Source organism: Hyperoodon ampullatus (assembly GCF_949752795.1).
Source record: "Hyperoodon ampullatus genome assembly, chromosome: 6".
NCBI classification, from domain to species: Eukaryota; Metazoa; Chordata; class Mammalia; order Artiodactyla; family Ziphiidae; genus Hyperoodon; species Hyperoodon ampullatus.
In genome coordinates this window covers 10941062-10960160 of record NC_136919.1, presented here as the reverse complement: position 1 = coordinate 10960160, position 19099 = coordinate 10941062, and the positions used below count along the sequence as shown (strand labels likewise).

Here is a 19099-nt window from a genome sequence, read left to right as displayed (position 1 = left end):
CTCCACTCCATATCAATTAAGTCAGAATCTTTAGAGGTGCAGCGCAAGAATGGATATTTTTTAAAAGCTTCCCAGGTGATTCCAAGGGCTGTCAGTGTTGACGACCCAGCTCTGTGGGGTATAATTATTGACCTGTATTTCACAGAGCACCTGATTAATATTTTGCTTGGTAGAACATAGTTTTAAAAATGCTGAGACATACACTATCAAAACACTCCTAAAATTCCAATCATTTATTTAAGTCCAGTTCACATCTCCTAGACTATTTTGTGGCCCAAAAAGTAAAATTTGATTTTATCAGACTGAAAATTTTTTTCCTTCAAAATTGTACTGCTGAAATTTACAGAACAATCTCAGCCCAGAGGTCACATTTCTGAGCTGCCCCTCAGTATGTGCTAGATAACTATAAACAAGAATCTTTACCAAATGAAGTAAAGCAACAACAAAAGCCAGGGTTTCATGTTGAAATGGACCTATTTAAATGTCAAGAAGCTCAGAAAGGGGTCAAGACCACAAAACAACTAAAACAAAAATTCCTTTCTGAACACAGGATTTTTGAGAATTATTTTAAAGATATCACTTTTAATGAAAGATCCTCAAAAACCTATAGGCAATTCTATGAAATAAAATCAATTAAAAAATTGAGATATAGTTAGTTCACATGCCATAAAATCCACCCTTTTAAAGTATATAATTCAGGAAATGACGTTAATTTGAGAAACTGAGCTTCTTTCCCCATCCATAGAATGGCCATAATATCACCAACCACCAGTCCTGCAGAAATTGAGATTAAATGATATCAGGTCACAAAGGACCCTGCATATCACAGGAGCTTAGGAAACGTTAGATTCTCTTCCCTACAAAGAAAAAACAAACTTCTCATTATAACTTTTCTGAGGGCAGGGGTAGTACCTCTTTTATTCAGCTGGTGATAGGCCTGGCATCAGCATCCTGAAAACACTGCTTTCCTCATTCCCTTCACAAGTTAACAAAAGCAAGGAAGGGTTGGAAACCCAGGACCCAGAATGTTACCTGCAATATAGCGAATCTCAGGTAAGCACATCATGAGGTCAGGAAAACGGTTCGGCTGATGTGTATATTTATATTCAGTGAAATCCTGGCAAATGTACCAGTATCGTTTGTTCAATTGTTCCAGCTGCGAGGCACTGGTCAGACCCCTGATATCTGTGAAAAAACCACAGGAAACGGGAGGGGCTTTATAATGTGGAAGAAACACTGGCTCCTTGAATATGTGTATCTTTCAATGAAAAGTTATTAAACATTGTCTCAAAAGGGGATCTTCTCTCTTTCTGACAGGGAGGAACAAAAGCTCTGGGTAAGGGAAGAGAAATAAGATAAAGGAAAAAATTATCAAGGACAATCACTAGACTGAGCCCCCTGGGGGCTAGGCTTATCTTTCTCAACTCTGTACCCAGCTCCCAGCACAGGGCTTGGCACAAAATGGGAACCAGTGGATGTTGAACAACTAACTGAAATAATCTACTTTTCCCAATTTATCCTTCACAGTGTCTTTAAATTTGCTCTTTGCTGGAACCATTCAGAAATCTTCACGCTTCTACATACAATTACACATGGTCTCCTATGTGCTTCTACTCATACTATTCTACCTGGGCCACTGGTATTCTACTGGGTCACTCCAGTTTTTTTTTTCTGTATATAAGTATACCTTGTTTTATTGTGCTTTGCTTTATTGCACTTCACAGATACTGCATTTTTTACAAATTGAAGGTGTGTGGCAACTCTGCACCAAGCAAGTCTATCGGTGTCATTTTTTCCAATGGCATTTGCTCATTTCATGCCTCTGTCACATGTTGGTAATTCTTGCAATATTTCAAGCTTTTTCATTATTATTAGATTTGTTATGAGGATCTATGATCAGTGATCTTTTTTTTTTTTTTTTTGGCAGTATGCAGGCCTCTCGCTGTTGTGGCCTCTCCCGTTGCGGAGCACAGGCTCCGGATGAGCAGGCTCAGCGGCCATGGCTCACGGGCCCAGCTGCTCTGCGGCATGTGGGATCTTCCCGGACCGGGGCATGAACCCGTGTCCCCTGCATCGGCAGGCGGACTCTCAACCACTGCGCCACCAGGGAAGCCCAATCAGTGATCTTTTTTTTTTTTTTTTTTTGCGGTACGCGGGCCTCTCATTGTTGTGGCCTCTCCCGTTGCGGAGCACAGGCTCCGGACGCTCCGGCCCAGCGGCCATGGCTCACGGGCCCAGCCGCTCTGCGGCATGTGGGATCTTCCCGGACCAGGGCACAAACCCGTGTCCCCTGCATCGGCAGGCGGACTCTCAACCACTGCGCCACCAGGGAAGCCCCAATCAGTGATCTTTGATGTTACTATTGTAATTGTTTTGGGGTGCCACAAACCGTGCCCGTATGAGACGGTAAACTTAATTGATAAATCTGGTGCGTTCTGACTATTCCGTTGACTGGCTGTTCCACTGTCCCTCTCCCTCTCATCGGGCCTCCCTATTCCCTGAGACACAACAATATTGTAATTAGGCCAATTAATAATCGTACAATCACCTGTAAGTGTTGAAGTGAAAGGAAAAGTCACATATCTCTCACTTTAAATCAAAAGCTAGAAATAATTAAGCTCAGTGAAGAAGAAATGTCAAAAGCCGAGACAGGCTGAAAGCTAGGCCTCTTGTGAGTTAGCAAAGTTGCGAATGCAAAGGAAAAGTTCTTGAAGGAAACTAAGAGCACTACTCTAGTGAACACACGAATGATAAGAAAGCAAAACAGCCTTATTGCCGATATGGAGAAAGTTTGAGTGGTCTGGATAGAAGATCAAACCAGCCACAACATTCCCTTAAACCGAAGCCTAATCCAGAACAAGGTCCTAACTCTCTTCAATTTTGTAAAGGCTGAGAGAGGTGAGGAAGCTGCAGAAGAAAAGTCTGAAGCTAGCACAGGTTGGTTCATGAGATTTAAGGAAAGCCGCTATCTCCATTAAAGTGTGAGGTAAAAGAGCAAGTGCTAATACGGAAGCTGCAGCAAGTTATCTAGAGATCTAGCTAAGATAATTAAAGAAGATGGCTACACTAAACAACAGATTTTCAATGCAGACAAAACAGCCCTATATTGGAAGAAGACACTATCTAGGACTTTTCATAGCTAGAGAGAAGTCAATGTCTGGCTTCAAAGCTTCAAAGGACAGGCTGACTCTCTTGTTAGGGGCTAATGCAGCTGACGACTTTAAATTGAAGCCAATGCTCATTTCCCACTCTGAAAATCCTAGGGCCCTTAAGAATTATGCTAAATCTACTCTGCTTGTGTTCTATAAATGGAACAACAAAGCCTGGATGACAGCACTTCTGTTCACAACCCGGTTTACTAAATATTTCAAGCCCACTGTGCAGACCTACTGCTCAGAAAAAAAGGTTCCTTTCAAAATATTACTGCTCACTGACAAAGCACCTAGTCACCCAAGAGCTCTGATGGAGATGTACAACGAAATTAATTTTGTCTTCATGCCTGCTAACACAACATCCATTCTGCAGCCCATGGATCAAGGAGTAATTTCAACATTCAAGTCTTACTATTTAAGAAATACATTTCCTAAGGCTATAGCTGCCCATAGATAGTGATTCCTCTGAAGGATCTGGGCAAAGTAAATTGAAAACCTTCTGGAAAGGATTCACCATTCTAGATGCCATTCATGATTCACTGGAAGAGGTCAAAATATCAACATTAACAGGATTTTGGAAGAAGGTGATTCCAACCCTCATGGATGACTTTGAGGGGTTCAAGACTTCAGTGGAGGAAGTACTGCAGATGTGGTGGAAACAACAAGAGAACTAGACAGAATGAGAAGTGAAGCCTGAAAATGTGACTGAATTGATGCAATCTCATGATAAAACTTTAACAGATGAGGAGTTGCTTCTTATGGATGAGGAAAGAAAGTGGTCCCTTGAGATGGAATCTACTCCTGCTGAAGAAGCTGTGTGAAGACCGCTGAAATAACACCAAAGGATTTAGAATATTACATAAACTTAGTTGATAAAGCAGCAGCAGGGTTTGAGAGAATTGACTCTAAATTTGGAAGAAGTTCTACTGTGGGTAAAATGTTCAAACAGCATTGCACATCACAGTAAGTTCGTTCATCAAAGAAAAAGTCAATTGATGTGGCAAATGTCACTGTGGTCTTATTTTAAGAAATTGCCACAGCCACCCCAACCTTCAGCAACCACCACCCTGATCAGTCAGCAGCATCAACACTGAGGCAAGGGCTTCCCTGGTGGCGCAGTGGTTGAGAATCCACCTGCCAATGCAGGGGACACGGGTTCGAGCCCTGGTCCGGGAAGATCCCACAAGCGGCAGAGCAACTGAGCCTGTGCGCCACAACTACTGAAGCCCAAGTGCCTAGAGCCCGTGCTCCGCAACAACAGAAGCCACCGCAATGAGAAACCTGCGCATCTCAACGAAGAGTAGCCCCTGCTCGCCGCAACTAAGAAAGCCCGCATGCAGCAACGAAGACCCAATGCAGCCAAAAATAAATTTAAAAAATAAATTCAAACAAACAAATAAAAACAACACTGAAGCAAGACCATCCACCAGCAAAAAGATTACAACTCGCTGAAGGCTCAATGATGGTTAGCATTTTATAGCAATATTTTTTTTGAGGTATGTACTCTGTTTTTTTTTTTTTTTTTTTTTAAATATTTTTTTAAATTAATTAATTTATTTATTTATGGCTGTGTTGGGTCTTCGTTTCTGCGCGAGGGCTTTCTCCAGTTGTGGCAAGCGGGGGCCACTCTTCATCACAGTGCGCGCGCGGGCCTCTCACCATCACGGCCTCTCTTGTTGCGGACCACAGGCTCCAGATGCGCAGGCTCAGTAATTGTGGCTCACGGGCCCAGTCGCTCCGCGGCACGCGGGATCCTCCCAGACCAGGGCCCGAACCCGTGTCCCCTGCATCGGCAGGCAGACTCCCAACCACTGCGCCACCAGGGAAGCCCTGTACTCTGTTTTTTAAGACATAATGCTACTGCACACTTAACAGATCACAGTATATTATAAACATAACTTTCACAGGCACTGGGAAACCAAAAAATTCATGTGACTCGCTCTATTGCAATATTCACTTTATTGTGCTGGTCTGGAACCAAACCTGCAATATCTCCAAGGTACGCCTGTAGACGTCTCTCTCAGTCTCATATATGTATATATATATTATATAGTGTGTTCATATACATATAAACACACACAATCCCCCTTTTTCATATACAGAATATAAATATTCTATACACAAATCTTACCCAGGCTTTGAGGCCCAGCTCTCAGATTTCTGGTCCTCCAACTAGTTGTTACTGATCTCCCCCCATTTGAGGCTCAAGCAATGTAACAAGTGCCATCAGATTGTATACTTCTTGAGGCCAGGAACCTGGGACCTAATTTATTTCAATGTCTTTAATGCTCAACACAGGGCCTGGCCTAAGGGAGGCATACAGAACACCAGATAAATGCATGAAAGGTGCAGAAGCAAGAGGAAGAGGTCAGTACTGAGGGAGGGGTGGGCAAAGAGGAGGGGATCAAGAGTCTCTGGACTAGGAAACTGAATACAGGAACACAGCATTTTCAGTGTCGTAGGCAGCAAGACAGCCCAGCCCCACTCTGAGAGTAGAGTGCTCACACGCTACTCTGGACGAAAGGGAACACAAATCCTCCTTGCATACTCTGCTTACCAGCAGCTACCAAGCGCCGCTCTGCAGGTAATACTCCATGTAAATCACACCCACCACTCTTCGAATTAAAGCCATGCTTGATATGGGTGTGTGAGTTTTGTGCACCCCCGCTCTGCCCTGAAGGGGCCCGTCAGCCTGTCACAGATCCCTTATCTCCAGTAGTTTCATCAGTCACTCTGCTCTTCTTCAGTCACTGGTAAACTTGGTGCATATTTTAAATGACGCATGTACTGTCCTTGATGTCTGTGTTTAAATGCATTAAAACTGACTAAACAAAGCAAATCCTCTTCCTTCCTCTATGAGTTATAGAGGCTGTGGCATTTAGGTTTGAAGAAAAAAATCCAAACCATGCTCTGCGCTATAGTGGGGCAGAATGATGATGAGGGCAGCACAGGACTTCCAAGATCGGTGCCCACGTGGTGTGACAGATTCTGTGTGACAGTCCTGGGGGTAAAGGGGGGTAGGGGTGAAACATGAAGGCAAAAGGGCAAATATTCACTGACAAAAAAAAAGTCTTTTCTTCCCACCCCCACTTACTCACCTTGATTTAGGAAGTTAATTGCTTTCATGCAAGCATACTCCTCATTGCTCACTTTTAGCTGATGGAACTTGTGATACAGGTAGATGAGCCGCTCAATCACCTCCATCCCTTCATCACTAAATCTGGGGAACAGATACCAGTGTTGTTAATAATGGGCTCTGATTACCAGTGGAGGTAATGGAAGGGAGACAGAAGTCACCTACAGCTCCTTAAGGCAGCTAAGATAGGAAAGAGGGTGAGCTTGGGGGAAATGGAATCCAGACACATCTGTGAAAGACAGGTGAATCCATGGTTTGTCTAGAGGCCAAGGCAGCTCATACGAGCTGCTGTTCCCAAGGTCAGCTGGGGTCAATCTAATCTAAGTTCAAATCCAGCTCCATCACATACAAGCTATGAGACCTTGGGAAAGTCCTTTGACCTCTCTAAGCTTTGAGGACCTCCTCTGTAAAATAATGCTTGCCTGCTTGGGGTAACAAGGGTCACGGAGGTTTGGGATGTAAATGTAGAGAAGTACGACATCGTTAAGACACTGCTGTTGTTGCAATGCAGCCTGTAGTAACAATGGCAGCTACCATGGTGACTCTATGTGAGCTACTGCCACAATGAAGAAAAAGCTGCTGATTGTATTTAAGTTCACTGTTTCCAGCATGGCTGAGGTTACGCACAGTGAACATTTTTACTGGTATCCCTGACTTTAGCTAGAGAGGGAGGGAGGGAAACATAAATTGAGCCTCCATGTCATGCCAGTCTTTGTGCTGGGCACTTTATGTGCATTATCTCATTTAGTTTTCTCAGCCCTATGTGCTAGGTGAGATTATAATCACCATTGTACAGATGAGAAACTGAAGTTCAAAGAATAGAAGGGACTGGTCTGCAAGCACACAGCTAGTTGGTAGCAGAGCTAGAACCTTGAACCTGGGCTAACTCCCTAAGGCCTTGATTTTCTCAATATCTGAGGTGGCATCCATTAGCAGAGAAGACTCAATGCTGACCATGCTGCCTTTTTTTTTTTTAATGTTTTTTCTTTCAGGAGTGTTTTTTTTTTTTAATTTTATTTTTGGCTGCCTTGGGTCTTCGTTGCTGCACGTGGGCTTTCTCTAGTTGCAGTGCACAGGCTTCTCATTGCGGTGGCTTCTCTTGTTGCGGAGCCCAGGCTCTAGGAGCGTGGTCTTCAGTAGTTGTGGCACACGGGCTCAGTAGTTGTGGCTCGTGGGCTCTAGAGCACAGGCTCAGTAGTTGTGGCACACGGGCTTAGTTGCTCTGCGGCATGTGGGATCTTCCCGGACCAGGGCTTGAACCCATGTCCCCTGCATTGGCAGGTGGATTCTTAACCACTGTGCCACCAGGGAAGCCCCCATGCTGCTTTCTTTGGATTAGGAGTTAATTCCTTGGGGAAACACCAAGTTTTAGGCAAATGAGCCCTAGGCTGGGGGACTAATACTCTGGGTCATAGTGGGGAATATCTTATACCAGAAATGGAGATACTCCCAAACCAAGGAGGCAAAGGCTTAGTGGGGAAATAGTTTATAAAAGTTGGGGTCAGGCCCAGCATCCACTCTTCTAGGTGTTCCAGACAGGCCTCTGACGCAGCTGAGTCACAGAGAGATGCTTAGCCTCAGAGTTGCTTCCTGGTGACTTGTTCAGATCGGGGTACTACAGCCCCATGCTAGGCAAGAAGCCCCTATCTGGGTAGGGTCCAGAACTCCTGGGAATGTACTACTGCTGTCTGGGTCCTATTGCTTTCTGTGTTGACTCTGAAGGCTTCGCAAGGGCTTGGGTTCCTGGCCAGGCAGGACATTTTCTCTTCCCTGGGGAAAGCCTGGCTCCTGTTGGGGCCAGAGGCACCTGCACTTCTCAAGCACCAGGGGGAGCCACAGCAGCAGCTACCTGCAGTCCGGAGCCCTGACCCCCGGGGTCCCAGTTTGCTAATTTGAACTACCATGTTTCTCTCTGCTCCTGGCCCAATGGCTTTTACAACTTTATTAATACGTTCTCAGATTGGCTGATAGACACACTTATATTTAATAACCACTATAATAACCATATCTATTATTCTACCATTTGTTGAGTGTTTGCTACTTGCCAGGCCCTTTGTTAAATATTTTACGTACATCATTTCATTGGATACTTCCAATAAATCCACAAAAAAGGATATTATAATCCTCTTTGTTCACTTGTGGAAACAAAGGCTCAGAGAGATTATTTACTGCGCCCTTATTGCATTCTTACATTTTGCCCTCCTGATAATCTGTGAGAAAAGTAATATCACCTTCATGTTAGGGAAGAGGAAGCAGAAGAGATGCCTTCTCCAAAGTTCTAAGTGAATAAAACAAATTAGTGGTGGTGGGGACAAGGTTCAAACCCAAGTTTTCTCATTCCAAGTCTGTTGCTTTCTCGGCACCACACTGTCCATTCCCTGACTGTCTTGTTCTTAACTGGCAACAGGGAAAGGCTACCACATGCTACCACAGGGGATACCTCAGGAGGTCTGTGTTCCCAGAGCAACTCAGCTCAGGGCCCAACCCAGAGTGGGTGTTGGACTCGCTGCAGTGCATAGAACTGCCCCTCCGCTGCCTCCATGATGCTGAGACCTGCAGGAAGCAGTGTGCCTGTGAGTGAAGATCACTCCTCATCACAGTACTTTGTCAGCTACTTCTGTTCTTGAGAGGGAAAAGGTCTTTACTGAAAATGCCCATCAGTATCTGTTTGGAGGGGTGGGGAAGAGATGGGATGGGGTCGGGCATAAAAAAGGAGGATGCAGCAGTGTCAGCGTCTGTCTGGTGGCCGAGCAGTATAGCAAGTAAAGATAACACTCTCTCCCCTCATCAGTAACCTCTTGCCGCAAGTGCTCACTCTGGCTCTGCAGAACCTGCAGGTGTGTGGCTACCAGCCAGACCCCTAGACAGCAATGCTAAACCTATTCCCAGTTGAGTCTTGACCTGAGGACACAAAGGAACTCCCACATGCCTGGCCTGAGTATATGACCCAGATCTGCCCTCTCTCTTGGGGAGAGCACATACCCTCTTTCCCAAGCTTCCTAGGATAGGCAACCAGCATGGACCCCTGGCAGCCAGCCCAGCAGCCCCCACTCAGTCTCCAGAGCCTGACTGCAAAGATTTCCTCCACACCCCGCATCCCGCCCCTTGATAAACAAATTGTTCTCTGTTCCATGGGCCTGCTTTCTCCTGCAGCCGTGCCTCCTCCACATCTGCCCACTGCACAGTTCTAACGCCCCTGTATTCCCTGTCTACAAATTATCAACATTCAAAGCCTGAAAGTTGGACAAACACACCCATTCTTCTTCTAGGTTACCATTACACAAGCATGTTAGGACAAGGAAAACATTCCTGCCAGGATCCCCCAAACCACTGGACCATTCAGTCAGCAATTGAAGCTGACACTGTGTAAGTTATGTCCCATTAAGGGGGCTGAAAGGCCCAGTTGTCTCTTTTTCACTCATCTAAATGCACCTACTCCCAGAAGCAGTCATCAGCCACATCCTTAGAGGAACTGCCATCTCAGCACCCACATACAGACTCCAAGGTGAAAAGTAAGACTGCAGCTCCAGGACACATTCCAGAAAGTCAAACTTTTGAGAAGGCTGAAAAATTTAGTAATGGTAAAGAATCTGGGCTTTAGAGCACAACAGATCTAGATGATAATCTCAACTCCATCTCTTTTAGCCTTAGAGCCTTGAGTTTTCACCTCTCTGAACCTCATGCTCCTTCCTCATGTGTGGAACAGGGTTAATATTAGTACAGTCTCTTAGGGAAGTGGTGACGACTAAACAAATGTTTGCAAAGCACTTAAGATGGAATTTGGCACAATAAACAGTCTATAATTGTTAGCTATTATCATTATTAACAGCAGCAGCAGCATCACTCGTGTTATCACAGCAAAAAGAAAAGACTGTGTTTCCTGAACCTTACAGCTAGGGTCTTTTAGCAGGGAAGCTGTGAGGCAACTTTCCAGAGATCTGGCAGAAATGGAGCTAGTGTTCACGAGATAGAAGTGCCCATTAAAGCCCATCTAGTGCAAGGCATCTTCTCCTAAGAGTGAAGGAGTCTTGATTAGGGCCAGGAGCAGTCACCGGCTGGTGCTACAATCGGCTTTAAATCAAGTTCACCCAGCTTACTGTCTGATAACAGCCTGATTAAGGAAAATGGGCACCATAAATTTGATTCAATATTTGAGAAGAGAAAAGGAGCTGGTCATGTATCATCTGAGAAAAGTCTTTCATGACAGCAGGAACTCGCTTGCACTCAACAGTTGTGAAAAAGTAAAGGCGTTTTGTGGGAGTGGGAGTAACGCCAGAGTAGGCAAGGTAGGGAAGAGCTGTGGCCTATTACAGACTCCACGCTCTCCACAGTCTGGGGACTGCCTTACAGTGATGAACATGATTCCAAAGGTTCTCGTACTTCCATTTTCCTCTGGCCTCCTGAGCAGTTCCACGTGCATCTCAGACTCAAGAGACCCCAAGTCAAACTCAGAGTGGCTCATCTCTCAACCTGTTCTTCCCAGGCTCCATTATCTTGGCTAAGAGAACTGGTGCCCACCTGCCTGGCAGTATCCCCAACTTTTCCACTCACTGAGGTCCCACTGACTTTACCTCCCTGTCATCTCTTAACTCTGTGCTGCCCTCTCTATTCCCATGGTCACTGCTGCCTTGTCCAGGGCTTGTTTATTTTTACCTGGGCTATGGAACAGCTTCCTACACAGCCACTGTCTTCTAGCCTTGTCTATGCAATCCATCCTGAACTTTATAGCCACGGGGATCTTTCCAAAATGCAACCTGACATGTAATTGCTCTACATAAAAACGTCCCACGACTTAATACTATTCACACAATAAAATCCGAGTTTTTTAGATTAGCATTTGAGCACCTTCAGGACTCGTCTTTCCTGTACCTTCCTCTCCTGCCATTTCTCCCCTCATTTCTCTGCCTCTCAGATATATTCTCTCTATACCCTAATCCACAGGATTGCTTTTTGGTTATCTGCACAAACCAACCACCCAGAATCTCTAACTTCTAGGACTCTGTGTTATTCTCCTGCCTGCCTCTTATTCTCTATAATCTACCTAGAAAAATGCCACTTCAAGATGCAGCTCAAATGTCTTTTCCTCTTTGGCAACCATTCCCTGATTATGCAAGTAGAGGTACTCACTCCTTAGTCTATGCTTCCACAGTCCCTCATATGCCCCTCAATCTCCACTAATATCACCCTGAACTGTAGATTCTATCTGCTTCTATTTGCCCCCCAATCCCCTAAACCAAGAATATGGGCGCTCATCTCAGAAACCATGTCTGTATTATCTGTTATCCCAACACCCCTCCTCCAGGCACACACAACAGGTGCTCAATAAATGGGCATGTTGAACTAACATGCTGAAGTTTAACTTGTATTTTTCCATTGAAGGATTCCACAGTGGAGTGAGCGTCCTAACAACGAATCTACTTCTTATCCTCAGAACCCACTTGCAAGCTCAGCTGCAACATGTGCTCCAGAGTTAGCACTGTTCAATACAACTTTCTGTGACGATGGAAATATATATATATATATATATCTGCAACTGTCCAATACAGTAGCCACTAGCCACATGTGGCTCCTGAGCACTTGAAATATGGCTACTGTAAATGAGGAACTAAATTTTTAATTTTAAGTAACTTAAATAGCCACCTGACGCTAGCAGCTACTATACTTGATAGTGCAGCTCTAGATTCTCCTCGGTAAGGACCCTTCCTAGAAAATAAAAATTCCCTCACTAGTTCAGCTGCTACTGGTCCCTGCCTTGCTCTTGGGGCTCAAGGGATTGGAAACAGTGGGATGGGGTGTCTTTCATGAAGCTTAAAGCCACGGAGAACCCTGCATGGTCAGTGATCCTTGCCTATCTGCAGAGGGCATGGGGGAACTCACCATTCTATAGAGAGGGGAGCCCACAGGCTTACTTTGTAGGCAGCCTCAGGCTGCACTGGTGGATTCCAGGCAAATAGGGAGGCCGGGCTCACTGGGCCAGCTCTGCAAACCCTGACAATATTAGAGCAGGCTGACTGCTATCCAAACACTCAGTCAGCCCAGAGATACAGAGCAGGAGACAGGAATTTGATGGAAACAATGAATTAGAGGCTCAAGACAAGGGGTTAAGGTTATCTGCAAAATCAGATAGCTCTGTTTAAGGACAAAATGTCATCTGGGTTAAAAACTCTGTCATTTATAGATTACCATCAAGCCTGTAAGCATCATTAATAAGGAAATATTAGAAAACCAGGGGGAGAAAGTATCCAGACTCCTCCCTCCCTCAGCTGTGCAAAGGGCCCTTGAAGGTGTTAGAGCTTCGCTCCCAGCCTAAGTCTCAACTTATCTTTATGCCATGGTGATTAAGTGGCAGAGGGAGATGCACCTCAGTCCTGTGTAGAGAAGTTTGGGGGCTGGTACTCTACCTTCTCCAGGTTTCTTCGATGGAGGAACCTTTTCTTCCTTCTCTCTTGGTGCTCTGGAATCCCATGACTTCCATTATTTTAAACTGTCTAATAAAGGTAAACTATCGAAAGGACTTTCTCACTGCATCTGAGATACAGTGAAAGAGCCTAGACTTTCAGTTGGGCAGGCACAGGTTCAAATCCAGGCTCTGGGTTCAAATCCAAAACCCTCAAGGGTAGGCCCCTCTGAACTTCAGTTTTCTCATCTATAAAATGGGCATAACAACACCTACAGTGCTGGAGACTGTGACAAAGAAAGATAATAATGTAAAATACCAAGCCCAGTGCTTGGCACACAGTAGGTACCACAATAACTCCTGAGTCTTTTTCTTGGATTGTAAACTATAGCTCAGAGCCCCTCACCTTGTAGGAAATGTTCTTTCCAGATACATTCTCTTATCTCAGTAGTCCAGATGTGACCAAAATAACAGCTTAATACTTGCTAAGCTTTGCTGCACATTATCATTTATTCCTCACAACTACCTTGTTGGGGAGGTACTGTCATTACCCCACTTTATAAATTCAGAACCTGAGGATCAGAGACTTGACCAAAGTTACAAAGCTAGTCAGCAGCAGAGTGAAGATTCAAGTCCAGCCACGTGTGGCTTTAATGCCCATCCTTTGGAGTGTCAGGCAGCCCTGCCTTGCAGAGATGACAATGGTTTGGTTGCCTGAGACTTTCTCCCCAGCCAGCAGCTCTCACCTATGTAGTTCTTCATCAGAGGGTGAGTACTTGGCAGTGACATCAGCCAGCTCCCCGAAGATCTGCTTGCTGTAAACAGTGAGGGAGGACAGCAGGATTAATTCCTGCCACGTAGAGCTCAGGAGGCACGTGTAATCCTTGATTGAGAGCTCGCAGAAGAAAGGCAGTTTCTTGATCCAGGCAATCTGCCTAAAAAGCAGCTCGTCAGCCAGGCGGCAAAGCAGGGCAAATAGCTCTGCTTGAGTCACAGCATATCTGGGGGGGTAGGAACAGGAGAAAGTTACTTCTAGTGGCCAGAATGGTGGGAATGGGGGCAAAGGGAGAGAGTACTCCTAAGGGCACAAAGGGTCTCTGGCAGTGGGCTCCTTGCCCCTGACCAAGGATCTCCAGCTCCATTCAATTCAGTTTAATGATAAAGGGACAGGACTGGGGCCAGCATTAAGCTCAGGGCTGGAGGAGCAGATTTGATAAGAAAAGGTTGCAAAGGGGAAAGGAGGCTTAGAAATTTGTGCAATTATCAGGGAGTATGACTTTTAATGCTCCATGTGTTAGAAGAAAATTCCCAGTCACTTTTGCACCAGTTTTGGAAATGAGAGCTCCATTAGGGTGAATCTGGTGCCTACTCAGTACAGGGATTGGCACAAAAATGAGCCTCGGGGCGAGATGGCTCAAAGAGAATAGAACAGGTTCAGAAGCTTTTCTTGCTCTCATTGCACCCCCTGGTGGTGCGAGTTCAGGAAACTAAGCCACCGCGGGATGGAAGGAGCAGGGCATTTCTCATCTCTGGGCTGGAGGAGACAGGGTCCCAGTTTTCTTTCTCTCAAGGCCCCTGTCATGACTCTTCCCCACACCCCCACATGAGATTTATAAAGGTTTTGGTGGTGGCCTTCTTGTAGGCAGACATCTGAATTTCCTCTTCTGAAACTGGAAACCAGCTTAAGAAATCTCAGGATACCTTTTGGAGCAGAGGGGGCGGTCTAAGCTTAATAACACTCAAATAGCCTATGCTCCAGGCTAAATGAATAACAGTACAGCAATGGGTTGGCTGAACTATTATCTACTCAGGCAGAGCTGACAGGATTGAAAGAGTATTCCTTCCACCCACTCAGGCCTGCACACAGAGCACACGGCACTAGGCTACTGATGAGTATGTTGACTAGGGATACAGACAGGCCACAACCAGTTAGTGCCTTGAGTGCCCTGTTAAGAAGCCTAAACTTAATGATTATTCCCAGAATTATAGCTCATCTCTGGCACAGAAGCACTCAGACCCATTCCAGAGTCTGGCGTACCTCGGCCCAAGCAGAAACAAAAGCCCTTTAATCCCAACTCCATAGGGATTGATAAATAGCCCCCACTCTATGCGAAAAGATGCTCAAGAGAAAAATGAGGGACCACTAACTTCAACGATAAGCAAAGATTTGTCCTCTGATGCTCGAGTCATTGCTCATTATCCCCAAACTCATTCCAAAGCCTGGGGTACAGCAGCCAGGGATGAAGATGAGTGTGGGGTAGGGACCACTTTGAAGCTACAGGGCTAAATAGACCAAGGCTCACTCACCCATCTTCAATCAACATGGGCGTGCCCAATGGCTCCAGGTCCTCGGCTGACACCAGCTGATGAATCAGACTATATGACTGGGGATCCAGGCTGCGAGCTTGTGGGGGCAGGAGTGGAGAGTGGGCAGAATAGCTAAAAAGGTGCGGTATATATTGATAGTGTGGAGGCACAGACATCCCCATGTATTGATCCCTGAATGCCATGAATCCATTTAGTTCCACAGACCTACTGGAGAGAAAAGTCTCATGTCAAGCAGAAACATCGCAGCTCTACTGCCTACTCAAAGGAAGTGAGCTAGGAGGTGGCTCAGGTGTTCTCTGGCCATGCACTCTGTCTTCATTAAGCTAAGGACATAATCAATGGTTACACGCATGTCTCCCCTACTAGATGGGGTCTCTGTGCAAATGTGCATATGTGTGGCTCACCTTTGGACACCCAGAACTTGGCAGAGCTGTACTGAAAAACACTGGTTAAATGACCTCTCTGTACAGGTGCCACATTTGGAAAGTTTCATAGAATATTCATAGACTATGATGACAAAGGTGAGTGTTTATATTTTATACTGCTAGGACAACTAAGTCAGAAACAGGCTAACTGCCTTGCCAGGCCACAAAACAAATCCAGCACCTAGCAAAGAACCTGGCATGTGGCAACAACTCCCTAAACATTCAAAGGAAGGAACAAACTAAGGAACAAACGAATGAATAAAAGTTATAATGAAATATCAAGAGAAAGGAATATTCTTATCTTCCCCATCTTTCTTGGAGAAATCTAACAGTCAACTAGTTTTACCTAGATGACCCCTCTGGTAACAGGGGCTGGCAAACTATGGCCCATGGCCTGTTTTGGTAAATGAAGTTTTATTAGAACACAGCCACACTCATTCATTTACGTATTGTCTCTGGCTGCTTTCGCACTACAATGGCAGAACTGAGTAGTTGAGACCTAGACTGTGTGGACTGCAAAGCCTAAAATATTTACTATCTGGCCTTTATAAAAAATGTTTCTCAACCCCTGTCCTAAAATAAAGATTTCTGGAGAAAGAAAATCTTCCTTGGTAGCTGATGGCTATATTTCACACCTAACAACTAACTTAAGACATCATTCTAGAACCAAGAGTCTTCAAACTGGTATTTCATGACACCAGCAAATCTGACTAACTTGAAAAGTTTTCACTGTTTCCTAAAATTTATAATGTGAAAATCTTCACTCTTGCTGAGGCAGAGAAATGATAACTTAATTCGATATTGTCAATGTGGTTTTTTTTTAAATGATAAAGTAAGTGAGAGAAAAGAGCTACAATTAAAATGTTATTGTGTTAGGTGAAGAATGTATGGGCACGGATAGTGGCTATAGCACTTTATCAATCTGCAGAAGAGACTGCTGACATTTTCAAGGTCTTTAGCTAAAAAATGGGCTGTAAAATGCTGCTTTGCATCATCGTCACCCCAACCCCAGAAGACTGAGGAAGCAAGAGTACAATGGCTGAGACAGACTGGCAGGAATACCCAGCCCAGCTCAGAGGTTGCTTGTGGGTCCATTCTTTGGGTGATCTCTAGATGATGTTGGGTTTGCCCTGAAGCTCACCTGGAGGACAATGTGGAGCCTGGTGAGGGCTGGTTGCTCTCTGAAGCCCTGTTCCCAGGGGAACTGTGGTCGCTGTCACCATGGTTGCTCCAGTGACTGGCCTCTTCCTCAAATTCCTGCCCAGACATAATCCTTTCGATCTCTTCCTCTGATATCTTTGACAAGGAATTGATATATGTTAGACTGAGTGTTCCTTCTTTAGGACTGAGAACTTATTTAAACTTCATGGGGATTCTTAGAACTCTCTAGAGAGAAAGTCAAATTCCCTCCCCTCCACCCACATACTCCAAGTCTCTCTCTCACTAATCTTAGGACAGCTTGGTTGCCTGCCTGCCAGCACTATGGCTCACCATGGCATTCCTTTTGTCCATTTACCTTCCTCCCAGCCACAAAGCCTCTAGGTTCCTCAATACTCCTCTTTGTCCTTAGTCTATTCTTTCCTGCCGCTGAAACACCACTCTTCAATAACAAACTCCTACTTGCCATTTAAGACCCAATTCAAATGTCACCTTCTTTTTGAATCCTTCTATTACTAAGCGCAGACAGAATTTTAGGTCCTTCTTCTATCCACTCATAATTCTGTGTATTCTGAGAGAGGCAGAATAGCATAATGGTTAAGAGTTTGAAGTTTACAGTCAAATCACCTTTGTTCTAATCCAGGTTCTGCCACTTTCTAGTTGTACAATCTTGGGAAAGTCATACAACTATTTAAACCTAAGTTCCTTCACCTGTAGAGTGGAGAGAATAATAGTATCTATCACATAGGACTGTTTTGAGGATTAAATTAGTTAATATATTATCACATGTTTAGGAAAGGGCCTAGCACATAACAACTATTATGGAAGGCTGACAATGATATCTTGATTATCACTGTTATTTTTATAGCACTTATGGTAATGTATCATAAAAATATCCTTAAGTAAGAACTTAGGCTATGACAGGATCTAGAAAAAAGCAGTACTCAAATAAATGCATGTTGGATAAATGAATAAATGTTCACTTACTAAGTACTGACTATATACCTTCACATGAGATTTCTTAGTAAGAAAGACATTTCTAAGCCTACTGAATAAAAGAAGAAACTGTAGCTCAGACAAGCAAATTGACTTGCTCATGTCTGAGCAGGAGTTTGAGGAAGAGGCCAAAGTAGCCAAGTATTCAGTCCAGTGCCCTAGCTACTATGCCATATAGGGAGTGGACACACACTTTTTCTCTAAAGTGTTTAATCCAGAGTTGAGGCCAAGCTGGCTAAAGTCAGCACACAGAATGAGAGTGAGTGCTAAGGAAAAAGAGCCAGATGAATTTTTGTTTCTTGTTCCTATGGAAAGCCTGGAAGGACATTTTCTCCCAAGTCTGTCTGACACAAACCTACATACTTCTTTGCCTGTGAGGGAACCTTGAGCTGCTCCAATCATAGATATAAATAAATAGGCATTTAGAACTGGAAGTTAGCCAACACAGAGGACTTTGAGGGAAAACAAGAAATGTTTAACTGGTGCTCAAGTTGAGTGATTGGTTTTAAATAGTTTGGGTTGCATATTGAATTAGAGGGTTTGTCTTTTTTTATTCAGTCACATGTAGCAAAAGAGACCCCAAATATTTTCTCTTAGAGGTCCTTAGAACACTGAAATCATTGTTTACATTTTATAAGACACATGAAGACAAATGGTGCCATCAAATTACAAGCCATCTACTGAGGCACTGAATGTGCAGCCTCAGTGATGGTGGTGAGAGCAAAACCAGAATGTCGAGGTCATGAAAGTACTTGAGCTTGGTAAAAAGGGCCAGTTATGGTAAAATCAAGCTTATTCCAGCTGGAAGTCAAAGTTGGACTGTACTTGTCTCTCCCTGAGGGTCTCATGGGACACTAAGCAATCATTAATGCATTGAACAGGGGACGGAACTTGTTGGGAGTGCTTGAATCTGGGTGTAAATCTCATCTGTCATTTCCTAGCTGGGTACCTACTGTTGGGCAAGTCACTCAAGTTCTCTGAGCCTTAGCTCCCTCATTGGTAAAATGGAGATAATACCACTTCCCTCATAGCTCATGATTCCCTCACTGGGTGCTGGAGCAAAGAAGCATACAGGTTTGAGTCAGATAGACTTGGGAAGTTAATCTAAGATAAAGTTATTAAGTGCAGGTGCACAACAGGTGCTCAATAAATGGAAATTCTATCACTTCTATTTTTAATTACAATTAAACACAGTTAAGAACTTGGAGATAACAGCTCTCTCTTCCTAACACACCACCTGGAAACAGTGAAACACTAAAAGGAAAATTATATGCCCAGTATCAAAACCCCAAAAGCAATGACAGATGAAACAGGTTTTTCTGAGCATCAGCCTCCTCAATTCTGGAGAGAACATAGAGTCTGGAGATGTAAATGACTGAGGATCCCTTGGCATGGTGAGAGAGCCACAGAGGGTACTCAAAAAACATTAGGTAATAGTGAGGAAGGTTTTTCATTGAGGAAATGCTTAAGAATTCTTCCCAATGGATAAACTTTTTATTATATCTAA

At 44.4% G+C, this 19099-nt stretch overlaps 1 protein-coding gene across 5 annotated transcripts in view; it reads right to left on the bottom strand.

The window, feature by feature from the left end:
- The window catches only part of NR6A1 (nuclear receptor subfamily 6 group A member 1), a gene marked incomplete at both ends in the record, with an annotated part of 203555 nt that overhangs the window by 775 nt on the left and 183681 nt on the right, over nucleotides 1-19099 (bottom strand). For 3 of the 5 annotated variants that reach the window (XM_079705923.1, XM_079705924.1, XM_079705926.1), the window contains 5 exons: nucleotides 1033-1185; nucleotides 6251-6372; nucleotides 13432-13686; nucleotides 14993-15220; nucleotides 16580-16734. In XM_079705923.1, coding sequence (XP_079562049.1) covers nucleotides 1033-1185; nucleotides 6251-6372; nucleotides 13432-13686; nucleotides 14993-15220; nucleotides 16580-16734 — 913 coding nt within the window. The remainder of the gene's footprint in view (nucleotides 1-1032; nucleotides 1186-6250; nucleotides 6373-13431; nucleotides 13687-14992; nucleotides 15221-16579; nucleotides 16735-19099) is intronic. The other 2 variants (XM_079705925.1, XM_079705927.1) reach the window with 1 other exon arrangement.